At 34.5% G+C, this 21,231-nt stretch overlaps 2 protein-coding genes across 2 annotated transcripts; one reads left to right on the top strand and one right to left on the bottom strand.

Annotated features, from left to right (window-relative positions):
- Positions 1–8,163: 8,163 nt before the first annotated feature.
- On the bottom strand, positions 8,164–9,950 carry LOC126703061 (uncharacterized). The gene is made up of 2 exons (XM_050402004.1): positions 9,272–9,950; positions 8,164–8,588 (listed from the first exon to the last, which is right to left on the bottom strand). The coding sequence occupies exons 1-2, from the start codon at positions 9,948–9,950 to the stop codon at positions 8,164–8,166; spliced, it is 1,104 nt and encodes a 367-aa protein (XP_050257961.1).
- Positions 9,951–14,476: 4,526 nt separating this feature from the next.
- LOC126714101 (chitinase 2-like) lies at positions 14,477–15,886 on the top strand. The gene is made up of 2 exons (XM_050414104.1): positions 14,477–15,211; positions 15,704–15,886. The coding sequence occupies exons 1-2, from the start codon at positions 14,477–14,479 to the stop codon at positions 15,884–15,886; spliced, it is 918 nt and encodes a 305-aa protein (XP_050270061.1).
- The last annotated feature ends 5,345 nt before the right edge of the window (positions 15,887–21,231 follow it).

Raw genomic sequence — 21,231 nt, 5'->3', positions numbered from 1 at the left:
TGAAAATTCAAGTTCAATTAAAGGTGTTTTTCTTTGTAGTGTAGGTCCAAAGGTATCCCACTTGTTCTTTGTGGATGACAGCTTGCTCTTTTGTTGGGAAAATACACAAGAGTGTGCCACTATTTTGGATGTTTTGCAAAAATATGAAGAAGCTTCAAGTCAGCAAATCAACCGAGACAAAACACAACTATTTTTCAGCCCCAACATTGATCCACACATGCAGAAAACATCAAAAAGCTCCTAGGGGTTACGGTCACCTCTAATTATGACAAATATCTTGGTCTTCTATCATTTGTTGGTAGAGCAAAAAAGCAATATTTTAGTTACATTCAGGAACAGATTTAACATAAAATGCAAGGTTGGAAAGAAAGACTATTGTCGCAAGGAGGTAGAGAAGTGTTAATAAAAGCGGTCCTTCAAGCAATGCCCACTTTCACCATGGGATGTTGCAAACTCCCAAAGAGTTTATGCAAAGTTATTGAATCTCTAATCCGGAAGTTTTGGTGGGGCTACAAGGGAGAATTCCAAAAAACACATTGGGAAGGATGGAAAAAATTGTGCAAGCCAAAGTGTTGTGGGGGTTTAGGCTTCAAGGATATTGAAAATTTCAATCTAGCCATGTTGGGTAAATAGGTATGGCAATTGCATAATAAAGACTCCCTCTTCTATAAGGTCTTTAAATCAAAATGTTTTCCCAATTGCTCTATTCTAGAGGAGGGGGTGAAGGTGAAGAGTTCATATGCTTGGTAAAGCATAAATTTCCTCATTTCTTATGGCAAGCTTCCAATGACTCTCTACCAACAAAAATGAACCTACAGAAATGATATATCACGTAAAACCCAATTTGCGAGCGTTGTGGTGATGGGAATGAGCATAACATCCATGCTATCTGGGGTTGTCCACTAGTAAAAGAAATTTGGTGGGAGATGGAACAATGTCGCCCTTTCTTGTGGGAAAAATTCAGTTGTTACCGAGACTTGGTTCAAGGGATCTTTGCACAAAACATATCAAAATAAAGGTAGTAACAAGCAACAAGAGCAGCAGAGTTTCAGTGAACTGTCCAAAAGGAGCTGCGGAATTGTCTAAGGACTAAAACAATAGTAGCTTTTGTTTGTATAGTGTATATATGACTTGTAGTTTAGTAGAATGTTAAGCATGACATAGGAGTTAGTTAGTTATAGCTGTGGATAGACACGTGTAAGTGGTTATTTTTCTATTTCTTTTGTTAGCTCTGTAGCCAGTGTATATAAACACCTTGTAATTCTTTTCTAAATTAATCAATTTTGGAAGTTTCATTTCATCAAAACTCTAATATGGTATCAGAGAAAAAGCTCTAGATTTTTCCCCAATTCTTCAATCTAGGGTTCTTCCAGTTCATCAAGATTTTCCCCAGTTCTTCAATCTAAGGTTCTTCCAATTCATCAAGATTTTTTTTTTTTTTTCATTCTTTAATCTGCTCTCAATTTTTCCTTTCTTTAAAGAAATTTCTTCTTTCAAAAATGGCTTCCATTGACACAACTCCTCCTGCTACTACTGCTGAAACTGTTACATCGTCACAAGATTCACCAATGGACAATCCTCTGTTTTTTCACCATGGAGAAAGCACCAGTACTGTTCTTGTGACTCAGTTGTTGATAGGGAATGATAATTACCCAACCTGGGCTCGATCTATCAAAAAAGCTTTGCTTATGAAGAACAAGTTGGGATTCATTGATGGCACTCTGACTTTGTCATCACCATTGGTGTCAACTCACTCAACCACTCAAGTTTGGATCAAGTGTGATAATATGGTTGGCACATGGCTAACCAATTCAGTGTCTCCTAAGATTCAAGCCAACATTGTGTATAAAGACAATGCTTTGGAAATTTGGAAGGATTTGAGAGATAGGTTTTCCCAGAAGAATGGCCCAAGAATCTTCAACTTCTAGAAATAGATAGCAGAATTGCATCAAGGTGAAGTTTCTTATACTGATTTCATCACTCAACTCAAAGTATTTTGGGATCAATTGCAAAGTTATAACCCTTTCCCTTCATGTACTTGTGGAAAATGTGTTTGCAATGTCAATAAAAGGCTAACTGAGTTACAAGCTAGAGAATCAGTAATGAAGTTCTTGATGGGTGTGAATGATTCTTTCTCCCAAGTCAGAACACAGGTGCTCCTAATGGACTCTCTTCCCTCTCTTAACAAGGTATATGCCTTGTTGATTTAGGAAGAAGTGCAAAGAACTATGAATGCTTGTGCCAATCCTCATGTTGAATCCACTGTCCTTACTGCAAAAGGTTAAAACTTTACCACTGATTCTACTAGTAATCACAATGTTAAAGGGAAGGATAGGCCAATGTGCACACATTGTGGGAAGCTAGGTCATACCATTGATAAATGCTATAAATTGCATGGGTTTCCACCAAGTTTTAAGTTCAAGAACAAGCCTTCAATGGCACATCAGGTGTCCTCAGGTCAAGCTCAAGAATCATTGCCAATGGCTTCTCCTTTTCACGATCATCCAGGTTTTACTCATGACCAGTGTCAGTAGTTGTTGGCTTTGATCAATGGTTCAAGTTCACCACTGACATCAACACCCCAAGTGAAAAAAGTTCCAATGGAAAATATAGCTTCTTCTTCTAATATTGCAATGACAAGTATTGATTTTTCTTATAGTGTCTTTTCTGCTCAAGTGGTTAATAGAAAGGCCTATGGTAGAAACACTTGGGTGTTGGATATTGGTGCTACTAATCATTTTGTTTGTTCAATGCATTTGTTAACCACAATAACTGCTACTACACGGTTTTTGGTCCAATTGCCTAACAAGGAATTAGCACAAGTAACACATATAGGAATTGTTGTTTTATCTTATTCTCTTGCTCTCACAAATGTCCTTTGTGTCCCATCTTTTACCTTTAATCTTCTATATGTTAGTACAATCACTCAATCTCAACCATATTGTCTTGTTTTTCTTTCCACTTACTCTCCTAGTTCATCCCTTGCTGATTACTTGGTTGCTCACAAGTTAGGGGCTGTTTTTCACCCTTTTTTAGCAGCTATCTCTCATTGTGATACCTCTTTTCTCTGGCATGCAAGGTTAGGTCATCCTTCAGATCCTAAACTTCATGCTTTGAGTCATGTAATCCCTTCTTTACAATTTTCTTGTAATAAAGATTGTCAAGTTTGTCCTATGGCAAAACTGAAAAAGATTGCCTTTTCCTTTCAATAATAAGATCAGTTATTGTCTTTTTGATTTAGTTCATATGGATGAGTGGGGACCTTATTCTATCCCTAATTTAGATGGTTTCAAATTTTTTTTACTATGGTTGATGATGCAACCAGAGCAATATGGTTATTTTTAATGAAGTCTGAATCTAAAGTTAGGCAATTAGTTCAATCCTTTTACATTATGGTTCGTACTCAATTTGCAATCAAAATCAAAGCTATAAGAATTGATAATGCAAAAGAATATGACATGCCAGATTTCCTTCATTCTAATGGTACTATTCATCAACACAACTGTGTTTACACTCCACAACAAAATTCTATTATGAAGAGGAAACTCCAGCACCTCTTATCCATTGCTAGAGCTTTACAAATTCAGTCTCATCTTCCAATTCAATTTTGGGGTGATTGTGTCTTAACAGCAACTTACTTAATCAATAGATTACCTTCACCTCTGTTAAACAACAAGACTCCTTTTGATCTTCTTTTTAAAAAGTCACAAGATTATAGTCATCTCAAGGTTTTTGGTTGTTTATGTTTTGCCTCCACCATTTCTCAAACCAAGAACAAGTTTTCCCTAAAAGCTAGGAAATGTGTTTTCATTGGTTATCCTTTCAATGTGAAAGCTCATAAGCTTTTTTTATCTTGACTCCCATATTGTTTTCATCTCAAGGGATATTGTCTTCCATGAATCTATTTTTCCTTATGCTTCATTGCCATCTACTTCCAACCTAAGTTCATCATTGCCTTTGCCTTGTGTTCCTAGTATTTCTTCGACCTTTGATGACACCATTTTATCATGTTCTCATTCTTTTATTCCTTCTCAAGACTCTATTATTCAAGTTCATCATGAACTTGATGATGAGTTTCTTGATGATGTACTAGAAGAACCCTTTACTTGTTATTGATCCTATCCCTCTTAAGAGGTCTTCTAGAACTGTTGAACAACCCTCATATCTCCAAGCATACCACTGCAATCAGGTATCATGTCTTTCTATTGCCCAACCTCTCCAATTAGGTACCTCACATCCTTTGTCTTCTCATGTTTCTTATCAACATCTTTCTCCATCTTACAAAACTTTCTGTTGTTCCATTTCTTCCATTGTTAAGCCTACTTTCTACTATCAAGTTGTTTCTAACCCTAAATGGCAAGAGGCCATGACTGCTGAAATAGCAGCACTTGAGGCTAACAATACATGGACATTAACTCCTCTACCTCCTAGTAAGAAACCAATAGGGTGTAAATGGGTTCACAAAATTAAATACAAAGCAGATGATTTTATTGAGAGATACAAGGCCAGGTTAGTAGCTAAAGGTTTCACTTAAAAAGAAGGGATAGACTACATTGAGACTTTTTCACTAGTTGCCAAGATGATCTCTATCAAGGTTCTTCTTGTTGTGGCAGCTGCCAAGGGCTAGTTTCTAAGTCAACTAGATGTGCACAATACCTTTTTGCATGGTGATCTCCATGAAGAGATTTATATGGCTCTTCCACCAAGGTTCATAGCCAAGGGGAGGTGGTTTGTAAGCTCAATAAGTCTTTTTATGAACTTAAACAAGCCTTTAGGCAGTGGTTTGCTAAATTTTCTAGCACCTTGATTCAGCTTGGCTTCACTCAATCAAAGGCAAATTATTCTCTTTTCACAAGGCAGTAGGGACACACTTTTATGGTTCTTTTGGTGTATGTGGATGATATTTTAATAGCTTGCAATGACAAAGGTGAGACAGACAAGTTCAAGGTCTTGCTGGATCAAAAGTTCAAGTCAAAGGACTTAGGTGATTTGAGATATTTTATTGGTTTGGAAGTTGCTAGATCAGACAAAGGAATAGCACTTTGCCAAAGAAAATATACACTTGAAGTTCAAAATGATGCTGGATTACTTGGGTGTAAACCTGCTAAGACATCATTGGAGCAAAATCTCAAATTGAGCAAGTTTATGGGTGAAGAACTTAAAGATCCAAGTAGTTATAGAAGGTTGATAGGTAGGTTTTTGTATTTGACAATCACCAAGCCTGACATCACATTTGCTATCCACAAGCTTAGTCAATACATATCTAAGCTGAGGAGACCACATCTAGATGCAGCATACAGAGTTTTGCAGTATTTTAAGAATGAACCAAGAAAGGGACTTTTATTCTCTTCTAGTACAGAAATCCACTTGAAGGGTTTTGCAGATGCTGATTGGGCCTCATGCCCTAATACTAGAAGGTCTGTGATAGGGTATAGCATCTTCATTGGTGATTCCTTGGTGTCTTGGAAGTCTAAAAAAAAGTCCACAGTCTCCAAATCTTCAGCAAAAGCTGAATATAGGTCCATGGCAGTTGCAACATGTGAAATAGTATGGATTTTGTACTTTCTTAGAGACATTGGAATAGAACACAATAGAGAAGCTTTATTATTTTGTGATAGTCAAGCAGCTTTGCACATTGGTTCTAATCCAGTTTTTCTTGAAAGGACAAAGCATATCGAAATTGACTGTTATGTTGTCAAGGATAAGGTTTTGGAGAATGTTATTAAGCTAACCCATGTTAGAACTCATTGTCAATTGGCAGATATGCTTACTAAGGCATTGAGTTTTAATCAATTTTCTAATCTTGTTTGCAAAATGGGTGTTAGGGACATATTTTTATGTGATTGGCATATCGTTTGACAAAACGCACTTTACTCGTATTTAGGTAAATCTAATAAGGTTCAAGATGATCATTACAAGTGGTTAAATTGAAGAAATGAAGATTACTCAAGAACTGTTCAAGAAAAGTGCAATTTGTAGGTCTTGATACCTCCTCGACAGAAACTCAATCTGTCAAGATTCATTAAAGCTCAACAAATGTCTCGATCTATAGAGCTTACGGGATTTAGACTATAGCCAACAATGTTTTTATTTTAATAGGCTATTTGGTTATGGGTTTGTATAATCCTTATAGGACTAGGAAAACCCAAGGTTTGTGGGTTTGTATAATCCTTATTGGACTAGGAAAGTCCAAGGTTTGTGTAAACCTATTTGGAATAGGAGAGCCCATTAAGCTCTTATCTAAAGGAGGTGGAAAAAGAAAACCCTAACCCTAGAGAGCTTCATAAGGTTTTCTCTTTGAAACCCTAGCTTCCTCCTACAGAAGAAAGAGTTCTTGCTGGGTTTCTTGTACGCCTTTGGGTTCCGTAACCAAACAAAGTCTCTTGCACCAACATTGATGATCTTATTGGTGTTTCTATGTGAAGTTACTGCAAATCAACTACAACAATCAAAGGGTTGCTGTGGAGTTAGTCACGTATTGGGATTCGTGCAAAAGAGTAAACCGCATACTGGGATCCACGCATCAATTGGTTAGTCACATACTGGAAGCCGTGCATTCAAAAGGAGATATTGTCACTATAGAACAAGTCCAATTGGGTATTGGGGTAAGGAATCAACTGTAGGTTGGTATAAGGTACTAGGATTCCTTTACTTGTAACCGCTTGTTTTGATAATAGTGGATTCTCGGGATAATAATGGATTCTTGGGAGTGGTGACCTTAAAATCACCCGATAGGGTTTTGCCTCGGTGGTTTTCCCCATTTGTAAACAAATCACCCGTGTCAAATTTAATTTCCGCTACATTTAGTTATTTGGTGATTTTTTATGCTACCACGCTCATTGCATGTAATTGAATCTAATTAATTTCACTTGGATAAATTAATTAGTTAATTATCACAAGGGTCAATACGTTTTTGGCCTATCAATGGGAATGATAAACATACATACAGCAGCTGCTGTTGAGGGGGAGTATCAGAATATGGGCAGTAACAAGGAACAAGAGCAGCTGAGTTTTAATGAGCTGTCCAAAAATGTAGAAGGAGCTGTAGAATTGCCTAAGGACTAAAATGACAGTAGCTTCTATTTGTATAGTGTATATACAACTTGTAGTTTAGTAAAATGTTAAGCATGACACGTGAGTTGGTTAGTTATAGTTGTGGATAGACACGTGCGTAGGTGGTTGTTTTTCTGTTTCTTCTGTTAGCTCTGTAGCTAGTGTATATAAACACCTTGTAATTCTTTTCTAAATTAATCAATTTTGGAAGTTTCATTTCATCAAAACTCTGATAAAACAGTCAAAGAATGGCAAAGTTATTCGCATATGTCAGATGGAGTATTTGGCACAACCAGAATGCGAGGAGGTTTGGGATGGTTACAATTCCACTGGGGAAAATTTATAGCAACGTAATTGAATGTCTCTAGGAGTTTCAAATGACACAGGAGCATCCAACGAGGCATGAAGTAGTACCTCATCCAACCCACTAGCTGCCACCTCTGCCATTCTTTTATAAAGTCAATTGCGACGGAGCATCATTTCAGGACTTGGTCTAGCAAGTCTAGGAGTGGTGGTACATGATTCTAACGGATGGGTAATCGCAGCTCTATCAGAACACATCACCTTGCCTCCAACAGTGGAAGACTTGGAAGCTTTGGCCTGCACGAAAGCCATCTCTTTTGCTATCGATATAGGTAGTGGCGACTCCAGGAAATTTTTTCAAGGTATTCCTCAACAAGCATAAATTACACAATCTGATAAAAAGAAAATTTTATATATTGACAACAACAATCAAAAAACATGCAAATACATAAAATTTATAATTACCTTCTACGAGTTTTCATATTTTGAAATCGTTGCATGATAGTCTCATTATCAATGTTACAAACTACATCTTTTTCAATATACACAACCAAGCAATCGTTCATCCACTGATCTCCCGTTCGATTGCGCAGTTCATTCTTTATATATTTCATTGCTAAAAAACTTCTTTCTACTATTGCAGGAGCAACTGGAAGGGTCAAAGCTAAGTTCACAAGCAAATAGACTAATGGATAAGTCTCATGCTTCCTTGTGCTCACTAACTTTTCAGCAAGTTCACTAACTCCTTGAAGCTCTAAAAAGAAGTCATTATTACGCATATCAAAAATGTAATTCTATAATTGAGAGTCAAGTGCCAAAATATTTGTTCCAAGAAAAATCAAAGGGATAGAACTTAGCTAGACGTATCAACTTTTCCTTATCGACCACAAACTTAGCTAAACGTTCACTAACTCCTTGAAGCTCTAAAAAGAGGTCATTGCTGTGCATATCAAAAATGTAATTCTGCAGTTGGGAGTCAAGTGCCAAAATATTTGTCCCAAGAAAATTAGAGGGATAGAACTTAGCTAGACGTATCAACTTTTCCTTATCGAAAGCCACAAATGAATTACTTGGATTCAAGCAAGCCATACAAAGTAGCAAATCGATATTCGCCTTAGAAAAACAGTTGTTAAACTCTTGAAGTTGCATATCTATGACTGTGTAGAATAGTTCAACACCATAATGATGTAAATTTGTATTTTGTTGAGTGTTGCGTCGCAGCCTCCCACTAACTACAAATATTCCATCCATGTTCAAAATAGAAATATCATGTGTGGAACAAAATGAAGACACTTCAGTCAATAAAGATTTCCATTCATCATCTCTCATCACTTGCAATCGTTGCTTAGACACTTTAACAAGATCCATAGCATTTACTATATCCTGATTTTTTTTTTTTTTTTTTTTTTTTTTGCAATGCTATTGACAACTCATTTATGATCCCTAAAATGTTTTTCATCAAGTGTAGAGCAAAAACAAATTCAAAAGATAGAATTGACCTCATAATAGATCGAGCTTCAACTTTTTGGTCGGAAAGGCCATCTTCTTCAATAATCTCAAGTACATCAACAACAGCAAAGAACATCAAAATCTAGTTAAGAATAGTCCCATAATATGATCCCCAACATGTATCACCAAGACATTTAAGATTTGTCTCTTGATTCAAGCCTAGCCCACTTCTACGTACACCATTCTCTAAATCTTCTCTAATTTTGGCAAATTGTGCATCTCATCTCTTACAAGAGCCTCCAACAACAGTTACTAAATTACTAACCACATAAAAAAAATTCAGCAATGTTAATGTGATTTTTAGCAATGGCAACAAGTGTCAATTGAAGTTGATGAGCAAAACAATGGACATAAAATGCTGACTTATTCTCTTTCAAAATTAAAGTTTTGAGACCATTGATATCACCTTGCATATTACTAGCCCCATCATAACCTTGCCCACATAGGTTCGATAAACTCAAATTATGTTCACAAAGTAAACATTCAATAGCATATTTGAGTGACAAAGCAGTGGTACTTGCTACATGTACAACACCAAGGATCCGCTCTATAATAATTCTTTTTTTGTTCACATAACGAAGAACGAGGCTCATTTGTTCTTTCACTGAGATATCACGTGACTCATCAACTAATATTGAAAAGAACCCATTGTCAAGATCCTTGATGATGACTTTGGATGTTTCACGTGCAATTGCATTCACAATGTCTTTTTGAATATCAGAGTGGGTAAGCTTGCAATTTTTCAGAGCGTTTTGCAACACTTCATTGATAGATTCATTGTGATCCCCCAAAAATTGTAGAAGCTCAAGGAAATTTTCTTTATCACTTAAACCTTGAGATTCATCGTGACCACGAAAAACTAATCCCCGGCATAAAAGGAATCTTATGCAATCAACTATTTCATTTAATTGAACCCGATATTCAAATTTATCTTTATTTGATTGCTTAACCAAAACACTTCGAATGTATTGCTTTTCCTTCAGTAGATCTTCACTCTTCTTGACAGCTTGGTAATCAGCATTATTAACTCCTCCAACATGGGAATCTAACTTCGCAAGCTGATTCCAAAATTTGAATCCCTTCATTACAAATGTCTCAACTCCTCCTTGCTTACCAACATCTTGCCCATATAGGTAGCAATAAAAACAAAATTCCGCATCCTTGTCTATGCTATATTCCAACCACTTTCTATTTACATACCATTCGGATCTAAATCGACGAGGCTTTCAAGAAAAATAGGAAACAGGGTAATCATGAACAAGTTGACAAGGGCCTTTTGTTAATAATATCTTCTTATTTCATCATGATTATTAGGATGATAAGATGATATCTTTTATTGTAGCCCAGGATCTGAAGGAAGATTTTCTAAGTTAAAGTCAACACGAATTCGCTTAGAAGATGAAGATGAATCTTGCACAGGAGATGAATCTTGGGTACATTGTTTTCTTATCAAATATTTGTCCATAATTCTAGCAAAAGAATAAACAACAAACTATAAGTTCATTTGAAATATTAATAAAATTATTAATTATTGTTGTTTAGTTGTTTCATTAATTTGTTTGTCTTTTATAAACTATAATTTGTTATATTGTTGTTTCATTAATTATAAAATTATTAATTGTTATTTAGCTAACATAATTTAATTTATTTGTCTTTTATAATGTATTGTTTAATTATAATGTATTGGTTAATTATTAATTGTCTTTTATAATTGTTAATTTATTTAGCCTAACACTAAAAGAACCAGGCATTACACATCCCATGTGTAGCACAATAATTAAAGCAGTGTAATGTACAGCACATTACACTGCTTTAATTATTGTTTACCTAGCCCCATGAGCCCATCTACCCCCTCCCCACTCAACAGACAAGTACAAGCCTCATGCCTGATGCCCCAATCACAGTAGCCAGCTGCCAATCAGAAAATTTCACAATCACAAATCACAATACACATTACACTAAAAGACAATCAATATCTCACCAATACCAACACCAACACCAACACACACTAACCAACACCAACGAATAAGATAAAACCAAATTCAAAAAGACAAAAAACAAGTAAAAAGAAAAATATAAATAAAGCTAATTCGGCCAGCCAATCAAACACTCACATTTCAAAAGAGAGAGAGAGAATTAGACTCTTAAAGAATAAAAAAAGAGAGACTCATTCATCCATTTCATTTCACATTTTTCATTTCAATGAGATAAAGAGAGAGAGACTGAGAGACTGAGAGAGAGTCAGAAAGAAAAAGAGAGAGAAATACCTTGAGGGAGGGAGCATCGAGCACCAAGCACCGAGCAATGGAGCAGAGCGATCTACGATCTACGATGAGGGGCGAGTGATGAGTGACAACGACGAGGCATGAGAGAGTGTGCAATGACGACAACAAGCGAGCTGCGAGCGACATGACCGTGGGTTTGGTTTGCTCTGTATTAGGTTTGGTTTTGGTTTGCTTTGTATTGGGTTTTTTTTTTTTTTTTTGATAAACACCTCTGTATTAGAGTTTATTTTGCTTTTGCTCTGTATAGATTGTATTGGGGTTTGGTTTTCTCTGCCACCAACATGACCGTGGGTTTGATTTCTGATTCTCTGTATTGGTTTTTTTTTTTTTTTTTTTTTTTTTTGAGAATCCTTGGGTTTGCTACCTTTGTAATCTATTAGGCTCGTCGTGGGCTTGGCTTTGTTACAAATTTTTTTTTGGGGTTTTTTTTTTTTTTTTTTTTTTTTTTGCTTGAAAGTAGAACAGATAATATATATATATATATATATTTTTTTTTTTTAATTTTAGGGTGTTCCTGATTTTGTGATTGAGGGTGTTCTTAATACAGATTAAATATAAAATTTTTTTCAAGTCAGGGTGTTCCTGGGAACACCCTGAGCTGTACGTGGCGTCGCCACATGTATAGGCCTTCAAGACGTTGTGTTCAAGGGTGACTCAAAGGTTATCTTCAAACACCTCACTACATCTCAACCAAGCTTTCCTGCCTTTGGTCACATAGTTGATAATGCCTACTCCCTAGCAGCAAAGTTGAGGAGGGTTTCCTCTTCACACGTCAAGCACAAGGGAAACACGGTCCCAGACAAACTCGCTAAATTAGCAAAGTACTTGTCTGAACCCCAAATACGGCTAGAGGACATCCATAGTGATGTAGCTAACTTTGTAATTTCGGATAGAAATTTTCTATCCTAGTAATGAAAGTTCCCTACTGGTTTCTCAATATATATATATATATATATATATATATGAATAGTTCATGTGAGTTAACTCTTAAAAAATTAAAAATAAAATACACAATCCACCTCCTTCTAAAAAAGAACAAACGCAATACTTTTCAATTAATAATTGGAGGGAAAATTAAAACACCACACAAAATTTTTATAAATATAATTAAAGTAATTTACTGAATTTTGTTTTTCATATTATATATAATGAAACAAATAACAATGAAGTATATCATGTGGCAAATTCCAAGGATTATATGACTGACGGGAGAAAAAAAAAATTGTTCAAATTTTTAAGCTATGATATAAGATCTAATATATAAAAATAATAAAATATTAACTTCCCGTTTGTTATATGAATTAGTATGTAACCCGTACTAACGCACGAGAATAATGAACTGTATTAGTGCTATTGATGTTCGCTTGGGTTATTAAATATATAGAACGTTAGTTCAACCACAACATTTAAAGATATTAAAATGGTTTTTTCTTACAATTTTCATGATATTGATTATGCCAAAATTCTCGTTACACTACTATTACATATATAATTTTAAAAATCACTATTAGATACTACAAATACAATATAAAATCACAATCATTGTCCATAAAATTCTACTAAATACAGTATAAAATAAAAGAATAAACTGATCCAATAATATCTCCTATTGGGGATAGGTGTATGGGATCTCAGCTCAATTACCATTTGTTACGTTCAAAATTTTCACATACAAATATCTTAATAGAAATAGTTTAAAAAATATGCGCATTAGTTTAGAGAAAAAATAGCAGAAACATCATCCCATAAGTGAATCCACTTACCATTACCCAACCAAAGTCTAACCTAAGTTTTGACTTAAAGTCTCTCTATACCAAATAATACCTTTCTAGATGCAGGATATTTTAGACGTGAGTTGGTCAATTTATTTTTGCCATGAGAGAGTTACTTAGGCAGCCAAATTAATATGAACACCATGGCTTTTTCTTTTCCTTTGGAAATCTCCATAGCCACTTTATAAGAAGGGCTGGCTTGGTTGAAGTCCACCTTATTTGTTAAGGTGATTGAAGAAAACAAACAAACAAACAAACCATAAAAAAGATTTCATTTTTTGTATAAGATGTTAGTAACTATGATCATGACGAGGTCATTTCACATTACTTTAAAAAAAAAAAAAAAAAATTCAAACATATCTATCTCAATAGCAAAATTCTAAACAATTTAATTTGTATGGAAAACAAACAAAAGCAAAATTCAATTTTTGATTATGATTGAATTTTCTCTAAGTTTTAGTTATACATATATATATATATATATATATTGCTTAGTAATGAACAGTATATAGTCATAGTGTATTACATAAATGAATTATAAATTTGAATTATTTTTAGGTAGACAAAAAAATATATCATATATCAAACTCTTTATTCTTCTAATTTTATATATAGAGTTAAATATATGATGAGGTTTTTTTATGATTTATTTATATTAAACTGCTCATTTTCTACACTGAATTCACTCATCTGACACGAAAAAAAAAAAAAAAAAAAAAAAAAAAAAAAAAAAAAAAAAAAAAAAAAACCTTAGTAGATAGGACATGTGGCACAAAATTAAATCCTAATTGAAATCCAATCTTTACACTAAATTAACTCACTTAGCACAAAAATTTAAAAGTTTACATTAGATGGGATATGTGACATAAAATTAAACCCTAATTGAAATCCAATTTATAAATTGAATTAACTCACTTGACACAAAATTTAAAAAACTTAAATTAGATGGGACACGTGTCGCAAAATAATATTCTAATTTAAAATCTAATTAGATTTTCTCTCAATTTTGTCTATATAATATAATATAATATAATATAATATAATATATATATATTAATATCTCAAAAATGAGTTTTATTTTGTGTAAATATATTCATAAATTTAACAAAATATATCATATACCTTTTCGTGATATTATTTCATTTTCAATTATTAATGTCAACTAAATATAATAAAAAATATAAATTGAGTTTGGCAATATATTTGTCAAGTACTTTCCAAAGGAGCATGAAATGAAGAAAAAATTTCTCCAAAATTACATAGTTTTCATTGTGGTTTTTCTTTTATTGTGGCTTGAATGGTTTTTTGGCACTTGACAAAGGCCCAAAAGAGCATTCAAGCCATAAGCAAGAAAGAAAAAGAGAATTCAAGCCACTAAATATAAGAACATCAATATGTAAGTACAGCGACGGCACAACACAAACATTTGTCTTTTACTAATTTCCTTTCCTCATGGCCCTCGTCTCCATCGTGGATGGAGTTCTATAAATAGCTTGTGAGAAGTGTATTCATTTCACCCGTAGCCTGAGCCACAAATCTACTACTTTTGATACGATGGCATTGCCCAAGCTCTTCATTACCCTTCTCATTATTGCAGCTCTCTTCATCTCCCAAATACAAGTCCAAGCAGCCCCCACCAACTCAAACCTCTTCAGAGAATATATAGGAGCTGAGTTCAACAATGTCAAATTTACCGATGTTCCTATTAGTCCAAATGTTGAATTCCACTTCATTCTCTCCTTTGCTCTAGACTATGACACCTCAGATAATCCCTCTCCTACCAATGGAAATTTCAACATCTTCTGGGACTCTGATAATCTTAGTCCTTCCCAAGTTTCTTCCTTCAAGAATGCCCATTCAAATGTCAAGGTGGCCTTAAGCTTGGGAGGGGATAGTGTGGCAAATGGCAATGCTTACTTCAGCCCATCCTCAGTGGATTCATGGGTTTCTAATGCTGTTTCTTCACTCACAAGGATCATAAAGCAGTATCATTTGGATCGAATTGATATTGACTATGAGCACTTCCAAGCTGATCCTAATACCTTTGCAGAGTGCAATGGCAGGCTTATAACAACTTTGAAGAAGAATAAGGTAATCTCATTTGCTTCTATAGCTCCATTCGATGATGATCAAGTTCAGAATCATTACTTGGCACTGTGGAGCAAATATGGACAACAAATTGACTATGTCAACTTTCAGTTCTATGCATACGATGAGGGTACCACTGTGTCTCAATTTCTTAACTACTTCAAAACCCAAAGCTCTAAATATAATGGCGGTAAGGTGTTAGCAAGCTGTAAGAAATAGATACTTGCAGCAGAATATAAGTAATCGGTTTTTCAGCATACCTCTCTTGGCCTAAACTGATGATCACACAGGAGATTTGAGATTGTTCTACGTTGTTTAGAGCCAGCCTCCACGCAGACCAGCTATTCAAAGACATTCTAAATTCCAGTTTATATAATCCACAAACCAAAAACGTTTCTCCGACGGTGTTGCACACTACTAGAGTGATGCAAACATAACCCACAACCTAAAAGCCTCACAACACTCTGTAAACACTATGAGAAATGCAGAATTCGTTCATAGTTCAATGGGTACCATTCTTAGTGTTTATATACACACCACTCCATTAATATAGAGTGGGATAGTGGACTTAGTGGGATAGAGTAATAGTCCAATACCATTACTCCTTAACTCCTAAATGTTACAAGTTGACTAAGGCAAATAGAGGAACATGCTCACTTTGGGTGTATGTCCATATTCTTTTCAATTTCTAACACAAGCTTTTGTACCGATAACAGTGGTGGGTTAAAACCAGGAAATGACTTCTTTACTGCCTGCAGTAGGCTCAAGAGTGTGCAGCAACTTCATGGCATCTTTATTTGGTCAGCAGATGACTCCAAGGGTGATGGTTTCCCCTATGAGAAGCAATCGCCAGCACTTTTGGCAGCTGGCCACTAGTTTTATCATCATATTATAATTTGTATAAAACAAATGTGTGACTTATGTATGAATTAGATTCAAGTGGAATATTGTACTACTGTACTTTTATCGTTTAGTATATGCATTATACATATTTCATGTTTGAATATAATGTTGCGTGTTTGAAAGAGTACTCGGAAATAATAATAAATTTAAATATATTATGAATAATGTTAGAGATACAAACTATTTTTAAAAAAAATTTACAAACTGTTAATGTAACAAGTGATTATTGGTAAATAAGAAAGTGATATTAATGGTGTATCTAAATGAAAATGAGTAATACTACAACCACAAACTATTTTACAAAATTTTTACAAAATGTTGATGTGGACAACCTCTTATTGATTTTCATTTAGGCCCACCATTGATAACACTTTTTCATTTACCAATAATCACTCACCACATTAGCAATTTGTAAAAAAATTTGTAAAATAGTTTATATCTCTAACATTATTCAATAAAAACCAATAAAAGGTTGGCCACATCAACATTTTGTGAAAATATTGTAAAATAGTTTGTGGTTGTAGTATTACTCATAAATGAAACACTGTTACTTTGTTAATGTCCTCCTAAAGTGAGTTTATAGTGGCTTTGGTTTTGATCTATTGTTGAACTTTCACAGAAGGAGACATATCATTTACGGTCATTTAATCGTATGATTGTGCATCAAGTTTATTTTCCATATCAATGAAACCCTTGAATTCCCATATAAGGGTCATTTTCTTTCTTTTTTTATGTAATCGGCAAATCTCTCGACAAAATGCATTTTATGTATGATTCAATTTTAGTTCCTAGTGTGTTCAAGTGAAAACCTTGAAGTTATAAACAAGTGGTATAATTGAAGACACGGAAATGCTCAAGAAACTGCTCAAGAAAAACTGCATTTGCATCTCAATACCTGGCTCAATACATGCCGATCATACCTAGCTCGACACCTTTTGATCTATCAAACTATGAGATTTTTGTCTTAGCCAACAAAATTTTATTCTAAGTGACTATTGTTTGTGGGTTTGTGTAACCTAATAGCAAAGCCTATTTAAAAGAAGCTTCTATTTAGATAAGGTGGTACAGACAAAAAACCTAAGGCTTCCTAAGGCTTTCATATTGAAACCTTAGCCTCCATCTATTGAACCCGTGAGTTCAAAAAACAGTAGAAAGAGATATTGTTGCAACTCTTGTACACCTTTGGGTTCTATACCAAGCAAAGTGTCTGACACCAACAATTGAAAGTCTTATTGGTGTTTTGTATGAAACTGCTACAAATCAACTACAACAATCAAAGGGGTTGTTGTGGAGTTAGTCATGGATAGGGAGATTCCTGCAAAGGAGAAATATACTACTAGATCAAGTCCAATTGAGGATGGATAAGGAGATTCATGCAAAGGAGAAATATACTACTAGATCAAGTCCAATTGAGCATAGGAGCTAAAACTTGTATAGCTCAGTAGATTCTACTATAGGTACTTCGAGATAGGCCTATAGGGTAAGATTCCTTGTAAATGTTACCGTTTTTAGATTCTTCAGGAATGGTGACCTGAAATTCACTTGGTGGGACTTTTTTTGCGAAATGTTTTCCTATCGTGATCAAATAGTCATGTGAAACTTATTTTCCACTGCACTATAATTTAAATTGATGATTTGATTGTGTCTTAATCAGATTTGCATGTAATTTTACTAATTAATCAACTTAGGTAATTGGATTAATTAACTAGGACCAACCTATAAACCAATATCCCAAAGAGTTGTGTTTATTGCACATATTCATTTTACACACACCTAGGGCTATCCACAGGTCGGGTCGGGTCTGATTTGTGCCTAACCCAGACTCGACCCAAATGCATCGGGTGGGGAAAAGTTTAACCTGTAACTGACCCGAATAAAGTTTCTAGTCTGCCAATTCAGATCGTATCGATTTCGGGTCCATATTAGTTGATTTCAGGTTTGCCGAAGTGGCGAAATCTAGTCAGATCGTATCGATTTCGGGTCCATATTAGTTGATTTCAGGTTTGCCGAAGTGGCGAAATCTAGTCTGATTTTGGCCGAAATATTGCCGGACCTTGTCAGATCTGGTCAGATCTAACGATATCTGGTCGATATTTCCCTATATCTATAAAGATCGGGCTAAGATCTTGATGGATCTGGCTGAAATCTACCTATATCGCTGGACTTAAGAGTTTGGACTTAAGGTTTCAAAAATGACAAAAACCAAAAACTTGACCAAGTGAATGAAGTAGATGTAAAAGAGTCAAAAATTACTTATTCCTCGATCTATTAGTGAACTATGAGAAAATACCAAGGTTCTCCAACCCAAACCAGCCGATCAAAACGATTTAACCATGAACCGATCATGAAACCGGTTTTTTATATGTGAGAACCGACTATTTAAAGAATCTGAATGAACCTATTGAACCACAGTTCAACTTGGAAAATCGTGTGAACCATGAGCCAATTCAACCGGGTCAAACAATTGACTTTATTTTAAAAAATGAAAATTGGGTTCTATGGGTTGTAGAACCCAAGATGTCATCCTCATCTATTATTATTTTTATTTTCTACTTACAAGGTTTATAATTTCTCAACTTATTATATCACTTCTCTCTCAATTTATTAAATATTTACTAAATTTGTTTTCTTTGCTTAATTTACTTGTGATTTAAGAATAATTCATTTGCATGGGAATTTACTAAAATAATTAAAAGTGATTTTTTTTTTAATTTACCCAAAATGTTTCTTCTTGAAGGATAATTATATTGGTTTATTTTCATGTTTATTTATGTTGTGATGTTTTCCATTAACCTTATAATATCATGAAAATTTATTTGAAAGTTTGTTTCAATATTTTTTATAGATATTTTTAATCAATTTTGCTAATATTTACAAATTTAATATACATTTATTTGTATTTTAATTAATTACTAAATTAATTATTACATTATAAAAATTTGGGTAAAATATCATTTTCGTCCCTAAACTTTCACAAAAGTTCATTTTTCATTCCTAAACTTTCAAAAGTTCTTTTTTCATCCCTAAACTTTGCAAAACCTTCTACTTTTCATCCTTCCGTCTATATCTGTTAGTTTATCACCTATGTGGCCTAATGGAATGCTAACATGTTATGTGACTTGGATTAAATTATTTTACTTTTAAAAAAATTGACACATGGCTAGCAATGATTCGCCCACATGACAACCATTTTTGAAAAGTACAAAAATACCCCCTCACTCCATCTCTTTGACATAACTTGATAGGAACACAAACACAACCCACTGGCGACCCCAATTATCAAACCCACCAGCTGCCCAATCGCACCACCACTCTCCACAACTAAACCATGTTCACAGACTCACTAGCCCACCAAAAAAAAAATTTCAAACCCATAAATCCAAACAACGACCAAAACTTTCTGCGGGAAACAAACACAACAAACCCACTGGTGACCCCAAACCGGTCCTCTTCAGTACTCTGGCATCGTTCACTCCAAACTCATCTCCCTAACCCACCTTCGATGTAGCAACGTTTTCTCAACGTGGGTATTTTTATCAGTCAAATCTAGGATGTGTTCTTGGCCTTAACCTGAGGTTTGCGAAGCTAGGTATCAATCGGAAGAAGTCTGTCGTTGAATGATTGGGCCCGTAGGTTTGTTGTGTTTGTTTCCGGTGAAAGTTTTGGCCGATTAGGAAGTGAGGGGCAAAGAGAACTTAGATTGGGTGAGATTGAGAGGAATGAGTTTGATTTGGATGGTTTTGTTGTGTTTGGATTTATGGGTTTGGGTTTTTTTTGGTAGGGTGGTGGGTTTGTGAACGTGTTTTGGTTGTGGAGAGTGGTGGTGCGATTAGGTTGCTGGTGGGTTTGATAGTATGGTCGCCAATGGGTTTGAATGTTGGGGTCGCCGGTGGGTGTGTTTGTGTTCCTATCAGGTTGTGTCAAAGAGATGGAGTGAGGGGTATTTTTGTACTTTTAAAAATGGTTGGCATGTGTGCAAATCATTACTAGCCATTAATTTTTTTAAGTAAAATAATTTAGTCCACGTTACATACCATGTCAGCATTCCGATAGGCCACATAAGTAATAAACTAACAAATATAAACGGAAGGATGAAAAGTAGAAGGTTTTGCAAAGTTTAGAGGTGAAAAATGAACTTTTGAAAGTTTAAGGATGAAAAACGAACTTTTGTGAAAGTTAGGGACAAAAAAAAAAAAAAAAAAAAAAAAAAAACCTTAAAATTTAACCTTAGTTTGACCTCAAAAATCTTGAATCACTCTATTTTTCGATTCTTTGAACAATGCGGGTTTGAAAATCTTGAAAAACACCGGCTATTATTGCAGCTCAATATAACCAAAACCAACATCACTATAATTATCCTCTTAAGAATTTTTTATTATATTTTCAAAAGAAAATATAAAAAAAAAAATTTAGAGGCAAAAAGTAAATTTTTTTTATAGTTTAGGGATGAAAAAATAACTTTTGAAATTGAAATTAATAAGTGTGGAATTTTCAATAATTTAGATATGAAAAAAAAAAATTTGAGATGAAAAAACAAAATTCATACAAAATTTATGAAGGAAAAAAATATCTTATCCTTTGCTCTTTTAGCATACATATTTATGTTTTTTTTTTTTTTTTTTAAATAACAGTCCTGAAAAGGAAAGATTAAAGTCACAAAAGGGTACTTGGACTTATTCCATCGGAATCCACCACAGGGTCAAAGGCCCAGCGTTGGATGAGGTGATGGGCAGGGGCCCAAAAGCAAGGAAAGATGGGCTCACAAATTCAAAATTTTAGCCCATTACCTGTTCCTTGCCAAATGAATCTTTCAATTTCACTAATCTACTAAACAAAACAGAGTAATCAGCCGCAATCTTTTAGCATAAAATTAGATATACCAGTTGTTTATTTTCCTACTATTCATTGAAATATTTAACCAAACAAACTCTTTGATTTGTTTTGTTTATGTAGCAGCGAATTCTAAACTCTTTCACAAGCACATTGGTCTTAGATAAAGTTATCCGACGTACCCATAAATTCCGATTTTGAATTCCAGTCCATTCTTTGTCTTTGAAATTGATTACACAAATAACAATAACTCATCAACCCACCAATAGAAATTCAACCAATCATGTTAACCCTATGGAAATTTCTTTAATCAAAGATAGACACTCAAATATTATGGTTGCCGTTAGCTTGGATGTTGATGGTGTGGTAATGAGAAAGCCTTATTTTTTACCATAGACTCTTGGGTTCAAAATGCCATTTCTTCACCCACCATTATGATCAAAGAATATAACTACAATGGAATTGATATTGACTGTGACGGGGAAGGC

Source organism: Quercus robur, chromosome 1, assembly GCF_932294415.1.
Source record: "Quercus robur chromosome 1, dhQueRobu3.1, whole genome shotgun sequence".
Lineage (NCBI taxonomy): Eukaryota > Viridiplantae > Streptophyta > Magnoliopsida > Fagales > Fagaceae > Quercus > Quercus robur.
The sequence above is the reverse complement of the archived record's forward strand: the minus strand, read 5'-3'. Positions and strand labels throughout refer to the sequence as shown.

Excerpts from the sequence above, each read along its gene's own strand:
- LOC126703061 (XM_050402004.1), bottom strand. The coding sequence starts at position 9,950 with ATGAAGGGATTCAAATTTTGGAATCAGCTTGCGAAGTTAGATTCCCAT. Across the intron at positions 8,589-9,271 it reads TGGGGCTAGTAATATGCAAG|TTAGTGGGAGGCTGCGACGC; the intron begins GTGATATCAATG and ends GAATATTTGTAG.
- LOC126714101 (XM_050414104.1), top strand. The coding sequence starts at position 14,477 with ATGGCATTGCCCAAGCTCTTCATTACCCTTCTCATTATTGCAGCTCTC. Across the intron at positions 15,212-15,703 it reads ATAATGGCGGTAAGGTGTTA|ACAAGCTTTTGTACCGATAA; the intron begins GCAAGCTGTAAG and ends TCAATTTCTAAC.